At 36.2% G+C, this 14,519-nt stretch overlaps 3 protein-coding genes across 3 annotated transcripts in view; all 3 read right to left on the bottom strand.

The window, feature by feature from the left end:
* Positions 1 to 494: 494 nt before the first annotated feature.
* Positions 495 to 1,355, bottom strand: LOC114944419 (uncharacterized). The gene has a single exon (XM_029320303.2). The coding sequence runs from the start codon at positions 1,353 to 1,355 to the stop codon at positions 495 to 497; it is 861 nt and encodes a 286-aa protein (XP_029176136.2).
* Positions 1,356 to 5,356: 4,001 nt separating this feature from the next.
* Positions 5,357 to 6,382, bottom strand: LOC146724735 (uncharacterized). The gene is made up of 3 exons (XM_085490205.1): positions 6,164 to 6,382; positions 5,849 to 5,968; positions 5,357 to 5,765 (listed from the first exon to the last, which is right to left on the bottom strand). The coding sequence occupies exons 1-3, from the start codon at positions 6,331 to 6,333 to the stop codon at positions 5,357 to 5,359; spliced, it is 699 nt and encodes a 232-aa protein (XP_085346331.1). The 5' UTR covers positions 6,334 to 6,382.
* A 6,842-nt stretch (positions 6,383 to 13,224) lies between these two features.
* The window catches only part of LOC146724734 (zinc finger protein 862-like), a 1,696-nt gene continuing 401 nt past the window's right edge, over positions 13,225 to 14,519 (bottom strand). The window contains exons 1-2 of the mRNA XM_085490204.1: positions 13,790 to 14,519; positions 13,225 to 13,281 (exon numbers count right to left, since the gene is read on the bottom strand). The exon at positions 13,790 to 14,519 is cut by the window's right edge and continues 401 nt beyond it. Of these exons, the coding sequence (XP_085346330.1) occupies positions 13,225 to 13,281; positions 13,790 to 14,519 (787 nt within the window). The remainder of the gene's footprint in view (positions 13,282 to 13,789) is intronic.

Below are 14,519 nucleotides of genomic sequence, written 5' to 3'. Positions count from 1 at the left end.
AGGTCGTCGGCGCCGAAAGTACAGTCGTCGACGTACGTTTACTGTAATAGAACCGGTACCGCGAGCGGAAACTGTGAGCCTTCGTCCTCGGCTAATTGCCGTAAGACTCGCAAGGCCAAGAATGGGGCAGCGGCGGTGCCGTAAGTGACGGTAAGAAGTCGGTATTCGTCGACCTGAGCCGTCGGAGACGATCGCCATAAGAGGCATTGATACTTCGTATCGAGAGGGTGTACTAAAATCTGCCTATACATTTTGGCGATGTCCGCTGATAGTGCAAATCGAGGTTGTCGCCATTGGAGGACGACCGCTACTAGATCGGTTTGCAATTTTTGCTCCTACATGAAGAGCGCTATTTAATGATTTGCCGGTGGCGGTGTTGCACGACGCGTTAAACACAACACGAAGTCGGGTTGTATTGCTATGTTCACGGATCACGGCACGGTGTGGAATGTAGTACGCGGGAGCTTGGGCGGGAAAATTCGGTAGGATTTATCTTAGTCATATGACCTAGGTTTGCGTACTCGGTAAGGAATGCGGTGTATTCCGTTGCTAACGATGGGTCGGTTCGAAAACGACGTTCGAGCCATTCGAGACTCTTCAACGCGGCGAATCGAGAGTCTCCAAGGTCGCGAGGCGGGCCATTCTAAAGGAAGACGCACGACGTAGCGTCCTTCCATGGTGCGGTAGTGAGTCGTCACAAAATGCTCCTCACATTGGGTGTCTTCCGGACTCGGATGAACGCGGGCTGGGATATCTTCGAGTTCCCAGAACTGTTTTAAGGTATGCTCAAGATTAGGTGAAATGTTAGTATGATATGCGGGTACGGAATTGCGGGGGCAGGTTTCGACGGTAGGACCCGAGAGAATCCAGCCGAACGCGGTATTCTGCGCGAACGGTTCGTGTGGTGTTCCCTTGTGTGAACCGTCGTGATGAATATTTCCATACATATCGGCTCCAATTATTATATCGATTGGCGTAGGACTCAGGAAATCAGGATCGGCTAATTCGAGGGCGTCGAGGTGCGTCCACTTAGTGTGAGACGCAACGGGAGGTGGCACGTATTCCGCGAGCGAACACAATATTAAAGCCGTCGTCGAATACGCGGGATTGTTACTTTTTACGGGACTAATTTTGATATTTGCTGCGTAGCGTGCGGAAGTTTTTGTTTGACCAACGCCAGTAACGCTTAAATTTTGCTTTACTCGAGGAAGACGGAGTAATTGCGCAAGATTCTCCGTATTGAGTGTCACAGCCGATCCTGGATCGATAAGCGCGCGAGCGGGAATGAAGCGACCGTGCGCGGAATGTACGCGGACGCGCGCTGTAGCGAGCAGAACGGCGGGAATAGCTGGCATTGAACGTGTTAGGGTAAGAGCGACAACGTTTTTGTCTTGGTCTTTTTTCGTCTCTTCTTTTGAATGTGACGATTCAGCATACGGTAACTTTGCGTGGTTTCCAAGGTGAAGGAGAGTGTGATGCTTTTGCTTACATTCTCGACAACGATGCTTGTTGGTGCAATCCTTTAACGCATGGTTTGCCGCGAAACAATTATAACAACGGCGGTTCGATTTAATAAATTCGAAACGGCGCTCCGGCGTATAAGCGGCAAATTGTGTACATTGAAATAAACGATGATGGCCCTTACAGACCGGGCATTCGAACTTCACGGCCGTTGTATGTGATGCTACGGATTTGGCCGATTTAATTTTTGACGAGGTAGTCTCGGCTGACTCGATGTTTTTCGTCGGGGCGATAACTTCGAACGCGCGAATGCGAGACTCTAAAAATTTGTCGAGTTGAGAATAGGACGGTAAATTTTGCGATTCGCTCATTTTTAATTCCCACGCTTTTCTCCAAGCTTTGTCGAGTTTTTGCGAAACGAGGAACACGAGAACATCGTCCCACGTATCGACGGGACGTTTTAGATTTTTCAGCGCTTGTACGGTGGTATTGGTGGTGTCACGCAGAGTCTGCAACTCTTTCGCGGTTTCATGCGTTGCCGACGGTAACGAGAATAAAATTTGAAGATGGGAGTTGACGATTCGACGTTGATTTTAAAAGCGCGACGATAAGATTTGCCACGCGACTTCGAAATTCGCATCGGTGACTGCTAAGTAACTCAGCGAAGTGCTGGCCGTTCCGGTAACGATTGAACATAAGTAATGCAGGCGTTCTACATTTGTTAAAATCGGATCGTCAATTACCATTGCTTTAAATCTATCGCGCAACGTTTCCCATCGCTCGAAAAAGCCGTCAAATTTCGGTAATTTGATTCGCGGTAAACGCGAGACCGGGCGCGGACCATGATGATAATCGGTACTTGCGTTCGAAGCGTCCATGATGTTGATGTGCGGGGCGGCAATGGGAGGTATGGCAAATTCGGCCAGGTAGTCAAGGGCAGCATCCATCTGGACCTCGGCTTGTTGATACAGCTCCTCGGTGAAGTATCGATGCGTGGTCTTCGTAGCGGCCTCGGCGAGGACTAACAGCTTGGCGTTGTTGACGCGAATCTCCCGGAACTGTTCCTTGACGCGTTCCATCCGGTTTGCAGCCACGGTGGACGTCATCTTGGCGTGGCCGAGTTTTTTGAAATTAGATACGGCATTTGCAACCGATCTAACAAGGTCAAGCTGTTGCTCCAAAAGCTTTGCGGTGGTAGCCATTATTGGAATGGCGGCTGCTGCGTTAAACAACGTAGGTCGTGATCAAAGTCAGCCAAAATGTAATTGGATGATGTACTTCACGACTTGTCGTCTTCTCTCGTTAGCGATCCGGCTCGAAGGACCAAAAAATGTTGTCGATATCAGTAGGCGCGACGGCGTCGCTCTAATTCAAATTATTGTTGATCGACTGGTGGCTTGTACAGCCTCGTGAAGGCTCGCTCCGAGAGGAAAGTGATTACAGCAACGAACATATGTTTACTTGTATTTGCAGCTGATCGATAGCACGGTTCGCAGAGATCTGATTCTCGGTTTTCGGGAGCGTTCCGAGTTTTCGTCACGGAATCCTCTCTTTCTCGGGATCGGATGTTTGTTTCGGCGAATCGGAGCGACGAAAGAATAGGAGTAAATAAAATGTACACGTGACAGCGTGACTCTTATCACATGGGATGGTGAACAAGGTCGATAATGTTGTCGTGTGTCGGTTCGAACGATCGAACCTTTCCGTTGATATACGAGCGATTAATATAAGAGTCTATTGATTATACAAATTTATGACATGCGTCAACAGTTTCTGTATTCGAAAGTCCGGAGGAGATTAAAAAAAGAAACATTTTTCAATATTTCTATGTATGTAGATGTGGTTGACTATGCATTGCCATATCTGTAAGATTTATGATTAAAATATATACTTCACTGTAAATGTTTTCATAGGCTACGTTTTGATATTTACTGCCAGTATTATAAATCTGTAGTACATAATATAAAATATAGATTTTCAACTAGCAGAATGAATATCAAAAAGCAGCCTTAGCCTTAGCTGTTAATTTTAAATATACATGCTTTTATTTTAGATGGAAGCATACTTCTTGGAGATGCTGCATATCCATGCCTTCTCCAATTAATTACTCCATATCGGGATAATGGACATTTGACACAGGCCCAAAGAAATTTTAATCGTATACACAGTCAATGCAGAATTTCAGTTGAGCATGGATTTGGAATACTGAAACAACGTTTCAGACAGTTATATTTCCTCAAGTTGAGGAATATGCAATTTATCGTCAAATTCATCTTCGCTTGCTGCGTTCTTCACAATTTGGCTGACTTGGATGATTTGCAACACATGGAAGAACCTGAAGTCGACAACCATGCTGATATAAATGCGCAGGTATTGTTACATAATGTCCCAGCAGCAGATAGAAATGAAGATCCGGATGATGATCGACATGGTCGCGATCTCAGAGACGAATTATGTAGACAACTGTTTCAACGATGATTTGAATAAGAGTATCCAAATAAATTTGTTTAAATATTATGTTCTAATATTAATATTTAAATATTATGTTTATTATTTTTTTAAATATCGATATCGTGTCGTTGTCAACGTCGACATATCACATACTGCATTGTATCAATCTGTGTCGTTCAATTAAAAATATGTATGATATGTATTTAATGTACAAAACTATCAAAGTGCTTTCAAATATTTATGTTTTTTTAGTTATAAAAATTAGGAAACAATGTACAATTATAGTTTCAAGATTATAACGATTATAACCATAACGATTACACAAATATATTTCATTTATTAATAATTATGAATATTACGATTATATATCTTCTATTCAGCTCATTTTAATTAAAAATTATTAAAGTTTGATATTAAATTTTATAAAATAAATTCTTATGTAATATGTAAGACAACAAATAAAACAATTTTGTTAAAAATTTATCCATACATCAGTCTTTTATTGTCATATACGCCTATTTTTCATACAAATAGAGAAATATAACTGCATAATGCAAATATATATTTTATTATGATTTTTTATCGATAATTAACAAAAAAATGTAAATTGAACAAGAAATGACAGTTTTGATTTTCAATTACGTTTTGTACGCTTGACTGCAAGTAAATAATGCTGCTTTATTATGTAAAAAAAAACTCGATAAGTAAATGCAGCTTTTCCCAATTAAAAAAACTCAATAAATAAATGCAGCTTTTTTCAACTAAAAGAACTCAATAAGTAAATGTAGCTTTCCTCTCTTGCAGAGCTTGATACAGCTTTGTCACGCTGTTTATCAAAATAACAGAAAATAAATAAATAAAAAACTAAAATAAACTTTAATAAAATAAAAGTTATTTCAACTTGAAATAAAAATTTTAAATAAAATTAACAAAATTATATAAATTTTAAATACATATAACTTCATTTACGTGAAATGTTCATAAAGTTTGTAACTTTGGTTATAAAGTAAAAAATGAAGTGATTGAAAATGTGTACATTTATTAGCTTTTTTTTACCTTTGAATCCTGTAGAGTTACACATTTTTCCCAATGATGAAAGATCTAATTATTAGATCTAATTAAGATATAATTATTGTAAAAACCAACACACTTGTCTTTTAACAAAATTAAAATTAAACTTAATAAACTGTTCATAAATTTTATAAATTTGTAATAATATCTTATTAACATTTTTTAAAAGACAATGTGTCTATTTTTATAATTACTATATCTGACAGATTTTGTCAGGAAAAATGTGTAACTTCGCAGAATTTATATGTAGAAAAGATTAATAAATGTGTTTTACTACATTTTCTCCTTTAAGTAGGCAAAGGAACAAACTTTATGAATGTCTTATGTATACATATAATTTAGTAAACCTTCAGTCTTATTCTATTATATCTTATTAATCTTCTTCGTCTGATAATTCTTGTGTTGAGTATTTTTTACTTTCTATTCTCTCTAGTATCTTAAGTTGCCTTTGTAAGATACTATTTCGTTCTTTTTGCAATTGTAATTGTTCTATTTGTAATTCATTACATTTTTTAAGCTCCGTCAGATATTTTGTACGTGTTTCTTGTTTGGCATCACTTTCTCTTTGTAGCACAGCACAGATGGATTCCTTAAGTGATTGTAGAGTATGCGCCAATTTGCCATCTCGTACTTTTGCTTTTGTATTTATTAAAGATGAGCAACTGCTATCCGTCATGGACGATTTGCTGCTACCTATTACTGATTGAGATTGACTGTTAACTGCAGATGGTGTCGAAGGTGGCGAGTCTAGTGCAATAGAAGATTGTTCTTCATTTACATTCCTATAATAGAAAACATTTTAAATTATATCTAAAAATATATCTAGAAATGAATTAAAAAACATTTTAAGGAGATGATTACTCACTGAGACAAATGTTGACTGACCACTTTTTGCAAAATGTCTTCTTGAGAAACCATTCCATTGCGGCCAGCTACAAAAGATGGCACTCCACTGTGACTTTTTCCAAATAAGTTTATCATTTCACTGTAAAGATACATATGTATTCTATTACTTACTTATTAAATACTAAATATAATACTAACTACTTAATAAAAACAGAATATTGTAAGAATGACAAAATAAAAATATGAAACAAATCGACTGAACTATTAATTATAATGTTTAATTCAAAAATATCATATATATAATTATATACAGAAAACACAAGATAGAACTTACTCTTTAAATGGAAGAGGTTTAGTGCCTTTTCCAGAACTATTTTTTCCCATGGTCTGTTTGATATGTTTATCCCATTTCTTCTTCAACAATTTAAATTTATTTTTCATGTGATTTTTAGTAGCATTCACATAACCTCTTTCTTGGAAGGATTCTGCTATCGCTTGAAACATAGCCTCTTTACTTTGATATTTTCTTTTCTGGAATTTTTTTTCATGCTGTTCATACTCTGTAAAAAACAACATTATGGTTTTATAGTCCCAAATAAAATAGCTATCATTATTGACACCAGAAGTATTCTCTTTTTCATTATCTGAGTCTATAATTGAAGAGTCCAATGAAGACACAATTGTAGGCGTGTGCTGCATAAAGCTTGTTACAGGAATCGTAACAGAAGAACTCTCATGGATTTTAATCTGAGGCTGAATTTCAGAAGGACCTGCTTTATTTAGTAAAGCATTCACAATTGAAGAGTCTAGTGAAGACAAAGTTGTAGGTGTGTACTGCATAGAGCTTGTTACAGGAACTGTAACAGAAGGACTCTCGTGGATTATAGTCTGAGGTTGAATTGTAGAAAAACTTATTTTATTCAGTACAGAATCCAAAGGCGCAGTTGTGGTTAGGAACTGTGTCGAGTTTGTTGTAGCAGTTACAACAGAAGTACACGCAAAAGTCTGGGGAGGCTTAATTAATTTTAATGATACCAGTTTAGGTTTCACAGCTGAAAAATAAAACTATTAATATAGTACAATATTTATGCAATTTAAATTATCTTAGAATAAAATTATTTAATCTATCTCTTAGAATTTATTTTATTAGTTAATTAAGTAAAAATATAAAAAGTATTATGAGTATTTAAGTAATCAGCATCATATATAAAATTCTTACCTGAATACTTAAAAGAAGTTTCCATTGTGAAATATCAAGACAGTGACGGCGTAGCCGAATAATAAAAGCGAGGTTATTGGACTACCCGACTCTTGAGCAGTGGATACTGTTTACAGTACAAGCTTCACACGCATGCGCGATAAAATAGCCCCAAATGCACCACCTTCGAAGGTGAGGCAAATAGAGCGTGCTCTTAATTGCTCCTTAGAGTATGCTCTAACGTGACGCGAACATCTAGTCGCCATCTTGTTTCCGGTGACACGAACGTATTAGAGCGCATTGGAGTGAGAAGGAGCATGTTAGGGCATGCGACGCGAACAAACCTTCGAAGTCATGCCGGCGGGGGCTATGCCCCTGGTAGGTTCAACCTTGCCGGATGAGTTTGGAAGGAAAGGACAGACTAAGAATGCACCAAACGTCTTAAGCCAAGGTGTAAGGCAACGTGCCGATGGCTGCTTGGCCACGAAGACGTGAAACAGCGCGGTCGCAAACGTTCCCTCTGGGGTACCTGCCGACCCCCCAGAGTAGCTAGGCTTGGTGATATCATGGAGGCTCTGAATCACTTGATACTTGTTCCTACCATACTCGTGGGATGAAAAATGGAGAAAAATGAAAAAACTAAAAATACACTCAAACCAAAGTTAACGATGAAACACAAACCCGGAGATAAAGAACAGGACCCGTTCAAGAGAAGGGAGTCTATTCCCAGATCACCACCACCATCGGCGAAAATAATAACTGGAGGAATAAATAGGCCTTGCTTTAGCGCTTTGCTTGAACAAGGTGAGGAGGCATACGACTCTCCGGCTGAAAAAAAAAACGACAAAACGCCCCAGTTTAAAAAATACCAGAGAAACTGATGATAATGATGTATTTATTTTTCCTGAACCTGTTCAAAAAAGCAGTGCGAATAGTGTGGAAAGAGAGAAACTGGAAGAAAAAGGCTCACCGAAAGTTGAAAAGGACGACAAGGAAGTTACGCTAGAAGAAGTGAGATCTGAAAGAGTAGCTCTAGAAGAGTTTCTCTTTAATGAAAACAATAAAATCAATAAGAATACAATTAAGTTCATATTGTCTAAGTGGGTGCTACTAGAAGGGAAATTACAAGAGAGTATCGTTGAGAGAGAAAAATTAAAGTGTACTTACCTGGCATCGAAAAATTCTATCAGTTCGATGTCCTATGTTCAAGTAGCGTTCACTCCATGGTCCGGAACAGCAGCATCTGAAACAGAAAAAAAGAAATTATCCAACGTACTACACTAAAAAGTGGATTCAAGACTAATTCTTCGGTAATGATTGTTAAGCCTTTAAATGAAAAGGACAATTTAACGTGTGAGGATGTCAAAGAAAAACTTACAAAGAAAATGAATCCGTTAATTAAAGAAATAAGGATTAAAAGAATGAGAAAGGTGGGAGACAGAGGCATTCTAGTGGAAACGGAAGGTGGAAACGAATTAAAAAAGATCCAGCAGATAATAGAAGACAATGAATGCGGGCTGAAAACAGAGCTGCCTAAGAAAACTGGACCCAGTATGATAGTATATGACGTAGAAAAGTCGGTCACAAAGGAGCAGTTTATGGAACAATTTTGGTCTAAGAATGTTGAAAAACTTGGAATCGCCAAGCAGGAAAATGAAAGCAGGGTTAAATACAGATACAACACATTTGTTAAAACCAGAAATACTAATAACTGGGTAATAGAGGTGACAGGAGAGATAAGAAGAAAACTCTTGGAGCAAGAACGACTATATATTGACTGGAGATCATACAAGGTTAATGATTACTTAGCCTTGACTAGGTGCTTCCGTTGTCTAGGCTTAGGCCACAGTGTTAAACACTGCAAGAAAAAGACCCCTACTTGTGGACACTGTGGGGGGGGCGGGCCATATAAGCACCAATTGCTCAGAGAGAGAGAGAAATCTGCAGTCTGCGCTAATTGTACAAGAGCTAAAAGGAAAGACACACATCATACTGTAAGTGACAAGAGATGCCCGGAGTATCTAAGAGTAACTGAAATCGTAAAGAATAAAATAGATTATACATAATGATAAAATTTTTTCAAATAAATGTTGGCCGTTCGCAGACGGCATCATACGAATTAAGATTAAAAGTAGAGGAACAAGGCATTGATGTGTGTCTGATACAAGAACCATACGTATTCCAAGGACAAGTCAAAGGCTGCGCTTCACTTGGTGCAAGAGTTGTTCAAAGTAATAAGGTGACAGATACAAAAGCTGCTATAGTTGTATATAATCAGGAAATAACTGTCACAAAAATCGAACAGTTTACGGACGAACATATAGCTTGCGCACATATAGTACATAATGAAGTAAACTTATATTTGGTATCAGTTTATTGTCAATTTTCCATGGAGCTAAACTATTTTATTAATAAGTTGGAGACTATAATAGAAACGTTCAAAAGCCACGACATGATCATATCAATAGACTCCAATGCTCACTCCAAAACTTGGTACTGCAAAGAGAACGACGCGAAAGGCGAATTACTCGAGGATTTCCTAATAAATAAAAATGTATACATTTTGAATCAGCCTGGAAACGAACCAACGTTCTCTACTATAATAGGAGAGGCCAATATAGACTTGACTGTGGTGAATAGTGGAGTCCTGAAGGATATTAATGATTGGAAGGTCTTCCCGAAAATGACTTCCTCAGACCATAATTGTATATACTTTGAACATAACAACAATAAAAATTCAGAAACAAATCAGGTAATCACAGGACAACTCTATAACTTAAAGAAGGTCAATTGGGATCAGTTTGGCGATGTTATTAAATCAGAACTCAATGGGACCTTTTGTAAAGAAATCACAAATACAAGTCCGGAGAACGCCGTTAATCTATTTAATAGAAAGATTGATCTTATATGCAGTAGCAATCTAAGTAGGAGAAGACCCCTGTCTAGGAAAACAGTACCGTGGTAGAGCGAACAACTGACCAACTTAAAGAAAAGATTGGCGGCATCTCGTAGAAGCTGTAAACGGTACAGGAAACTTAAATATGAAAAGGCGTATGAATACAGTTTTGATATATACTGCAGACTAAGAAGGGACTACAAGAGAGAGATTGGAAAGGCAAAAAAGGACTCGTGGAATGATTTCGTGAACCGGAACACTACGAAAAACCCTTGGGGACTGGCATACAAGCTAATGATGGGAAAGATTAAAAATAGTAATATCCTAAGTACGATTAAATTAGGTAGCGATTTTACAACTGATTGGACTTCATCGGCGAAGAGACTTTTGGAAACATTAATGCCGGATGGAGAGGAAAGTACAGAAGCAGAGGATTCACAAAACATAAAGAACAGATATAGCGAATACTTAAACTACAATATGGAACAGGAAATAAGAATGGACGAAATAGATGAAGCAATTAAAAGAACAAAGAAGAAAAAAGTTCCTGGTCCGGATAAAATAACAGCGGAAATATTAAAAATAGTTTGGAAGGCAGCACCAAACGCACTTTACTCACTCTTCAACACATGCTTTGATAAAAACAGCTTTCCAAAGCAATGGAAACAGGCGGATTTAAAACTGCTGCTCAAAAGCCCTGAAAAGGATCCGAGCGATCCTAAATCGTACAGGCCAATCTCACTGTTGTCAGTTGTTGGGAAAGTGTACGAAAGAATCATGGTACAACGTTTCAAGGTAATTTACGAAAGTCTAGAAATGTGCTCCGACAATCAATATGGCTTCATAAAGGGACGATCAACGGAGGACGCAATATGCAGAGCGGTCAGCAGCGTGAAATCGGCCGAATCAAAGTACGTAATGGGCATATTTGTCGATATAAGTAGAGCATTCGACAATCTTTCTTGGATTGGGATTTTGGACAGGATTAGGAGTGTGCACTGCACAAGGAAGTTGTTTGAGGTGTTCATGGATTACTTCTCGAATCGAGAGGTACAATTGGCAAGCCGGGAGAGTGAATTGGGGGTATCCAAGCTCCTGAGTAAGGGGTGTCCTCAGGGTTCCATTTTTGGGCCCACAGCATGGAACATAGTTATGGACCAATTATTAGTGGAACAAAAAACTGAAGCTGAAACGAGATCTGAATACATAGCATATGCGGATGATATTCTAATCCTAGTGCCAGGAAAATCCAGGAAACAATTAGAGGAAGAGGCGCAGAAGGAAATAAACAGGATAATGAAATGGAGTACGGATAGCGGTTTACAAATATAGGAAAATAAAACAAGGGCTGTGTTATTAAAAGGGAATCTGGATGCTGAAAGGAAGCCCAGAGTCTTCTTAGGGCAAAAAAAGATAAAATTTTGTACAGAAATAAAGTATCTCGGAGTATACATGGATGAAAAGCTATCGTTTTTGCCGCATATAAGATATACTAAGGAGAAAGTCAGGAAAATATTCGCTAAAATTAAAAGAGTCAATAGAAGTAGATGGGGAATAGGAAGAGGATGTTTAAAACTGTTATATAAATCTCTTTTACTGCCAATTATGCTATATGCTGTGGGGGCGTGGTATCTAAGAGCCACTCACTCTCACGCTAGAAGGCAATTGGACGCTGCCCAGCGCTTTGTTATATTAGCAACTAATAATATCTGCAGAACAACATCAACTGAAGCACTACAAACTCTGACTGGTACTTTACCTATTGACTTGCAAGCTGTTAAAGACGCTGCATTTTATAATATTAAGAAAAATAAAAATTTTATTTATGATAACATGGAAATAAAAACGACTTTTGAAGAAAGAACAAAGGAGTACATAAAAACATTAAAGTCCCAAGTTGTTAAAAAGTTAGAAGAAACGTGGCAACACAGATGGAAAAATTCGCTCAAGGGCCGTATTACATATACCTATATTCCCAATGTGACATTCGTGGGAAAAAATCCCTGGTTCGTTCCAAATCAGAAGATGTTCTCCATACTATCTAGTCACGGTTCTACAAACGATAGACTAATCAGATTGGGGTGAAGTTCAACACCATCCTGTCCCTATTGCGATGATCAGTGTTGTGAGACGAGCCCGGTTTTCTGGCGCATGCGCGGCGAACGTAGTATCAGTGAAGTAACTCCATATGTAAAAAGGTGTACCGTTAGTCACCCGTATAGTTGTAAGTTATAATTTTGTAAATTTTTATTAAAAAAAAGATAAACAAAACGGAGGGATATAAAAATAACTGTAAACAAGATATATAAAAACTAAAAAATTTTATTTGGCAGAAAAATTATGAAATACCAACATTTGTTGCAAGGGTAAGGGAAACTGCCAAAAACCTTACCAGTATTCAAAAAACAAAAGTACATTTATTAAAATACAAAATAAAATTATTTTATAAATATAAAAATTAAATTTTTATATTAATATTTAAATTTAAAAGAAAATAAATATTGCGTCCTAGATAATAAACAATAAAATAAAAAATATTTGCCATAACTTTAAAACTAAAAATTTTATAAAATTTATAAAAATATTAATTCTATATAGATATTTAATGGCTTACACATTTAATAACTTTATAAAATAAAAATATCTTAAATTTATTAAATAATAAAACTAAAAATAATTAAAAAATAAAAATATTGCACTATCTTTGGCAAGAAGAAAATCTGGAAAATAAATAAAATTAATATATACATCTATTTAAAAATAAAAATATTGCACTTCGCATCTTTGGCAAGAAGTAAATCTAAAAAATAAATAAAATTAATATACACATATAAGATACATGTATGTAGTATGCATTAATAAATCTTGGCTAGATGTTGCAAAAAAATTAAAAATGAAAAAGCAAAATTAAAAATTAAAAATAAAAAAGCAAAAAAAAATTATAAATTAAAAAACAAGCATAATTAAGCACCATCAGATGTGCCTTTTTCTCCGTACAAATTTTGAGCATTATGCAGTTCAAGATGCCTTGAGTCAGGTTGAAAATTTATACAATTAATATTTTTTGCTTGAAAACTGGACCGAACTACACAAATAGAAGAAAGTGACTCATTACTTAAACGATTTCTTTTTTTATTTTTTACATCAGTTACAATAGAAAAAATTCGTTCGGCCTCAGCATTTGAGTGGGGAAAAGAAAGAACTACGTTAACTAATGATTCTAAATTTGGAAACATCTTTTCCCCATCAAAATTTGTAGATTTAAAAATATTTTGCCACATTTCATCTATTTCTAAGCAAGCTAATTCTTTTTTCCGGTCTTCACTAAAACTTGATGGCAAAATTCTCCATTCAAAAGCTAAATCAGTTATGTCAATATCATTCAATATTCGTTTCGCGATAAAAGTTAAATCTTTAATTTTTAATCTACCTTCATAATACAAAGCAATTTTTGGATCTAAAAAAGTTAACTGTTGAAAAAGTGTATCTTTAAAAGGCAAACGTTTAAGCATTTCTCGAACTGCAGTAATGTAAAAATCCAAACATTTCATTCTAATTTGTTGCGAACATTCCAAAGACAATGTATCCAAAAAACTCTCACATTCGGGCCCTACATATATATTTTCTAAATTTTGAATATGATTTTTATTATCTAAATCTAAATTATTAATATCTTTTAAAATATCAAATGTAACAAAATTTTGAGCAATTTTTGAAATTAACTCCCGACTACTTTCATATAATTTATGTATTAATATATCACGCGATTGAAATAATGCATTAAAATTATTAAAAAAATTTAACGAATATTTTAAAAATAGTAAATATGCTTTAATAAAATCATCGTTTAAAGATTCTAAAATTACTTTGGCAGATTTTAATTTATCTTCTACTGATGCTAAAAGAAAATAACTTTTTAAAATTTCCCAATTATCGAGAAGTCTAACAACGCATTTATGTAAACAAAGCCACCTTGTTTCCGATAATTTTAAAATTTTACTTTTTTGTACTTCAAAAAAATTTTGAAATTCGCCCAAAACTGCACATCTCTTCGCACTGCCCGAAATATAAGTGGCAACTCCTCTAATTAAATTTTCGCAAGAATTCGGTAAATTTTCACACGCTTTACTAGCTATAATCGCAGATGAGTGGCAAATACAATTTAACGTTACTAATTGCGGTACTTCTACTTTAAGACGAGACATAAAAGAATTATTGCATCCAATCATAACGGATGCATTATCGCACGCCAAGCCAACAATATTTTTAATCGGAATTTCTTTTTCTTTTAAAAAATTTGTAAATATTTCAAAAATTTTACTCGCGGAACAATCCGTTGCATCTAAAGCTAACAATTCTAATAATTGAGTCGTGACTTTTTTATTTAAAGGCGAAACATATTTTACGAGTAAACACATTACTTTAGTATCTGATATATCCGTACTTTCATCGATCAAAATTGAAAATTTACATGTTTGCAAATATTGAATAATTGTCTCGACTTCGCGTTTTGCTATAACATTTTTAACAATATTTGCACACTTATTTCGAGCAAGTGAAAGATCTTGCACGACTTTGGGCTCTATGCAAATATCT

This window comes from Nylanderia fulva, unplaced genomic scaffold (assembly GCF_048542155.1).
Source record: "Nylanderia fulva isolate GAGA-0341 unplaced genomic scaffold, ASM4854215v1 Scaffold1196, whole genome shotgun sequence".
Taxonomy (NCBI): Eukaryota; Metazoa; Arthropoda; class Insecta; order Hymenoptera; family Formicidae; genus Nylanderia; species Nylanderia fulva.
The sequence above is the reverse complement of the archived record's forward strand: the minus strand, read 5'-3'. Positions and strand labels throughout refer to the sequence as shown.

What these genes read in the sequence shown, in the direction of transcription:
- LOC146724735 (XM_085490205.1), bottom strand. Translation starts at nt 6,333, where the DNA reads ATGTTTCAAGCGATAGCAGAATCCTTCCAAGAAAGAGGTTATGTGAAT. An exon ending in AAACCTCTTCCATTTAAAGA is followed by an intron (nt 5,969 to 6,163) that starts GTAAGTTCTATC and finishes GTATCTTTACAG; the next exon opens with TGAAATGATAAACTTATTTG. An exon ending in GTCAGTCAACATTTGTCTCA is followed by an intron (nt 5,766 to 5,848) that starts GTGAGTAATCAT and finishes TTTCTATTATAG; the next exon opens with GAATGTAAATGAAGAACAAT.
- LOC114944419 (XM_029320303.2), bottom strand. Translation starts at nt 1,355, where the DNA reads ATGCCAGCTATTCCCGCCGTTCTGCTCGCTACAGCGCGCGTCCGCGTA.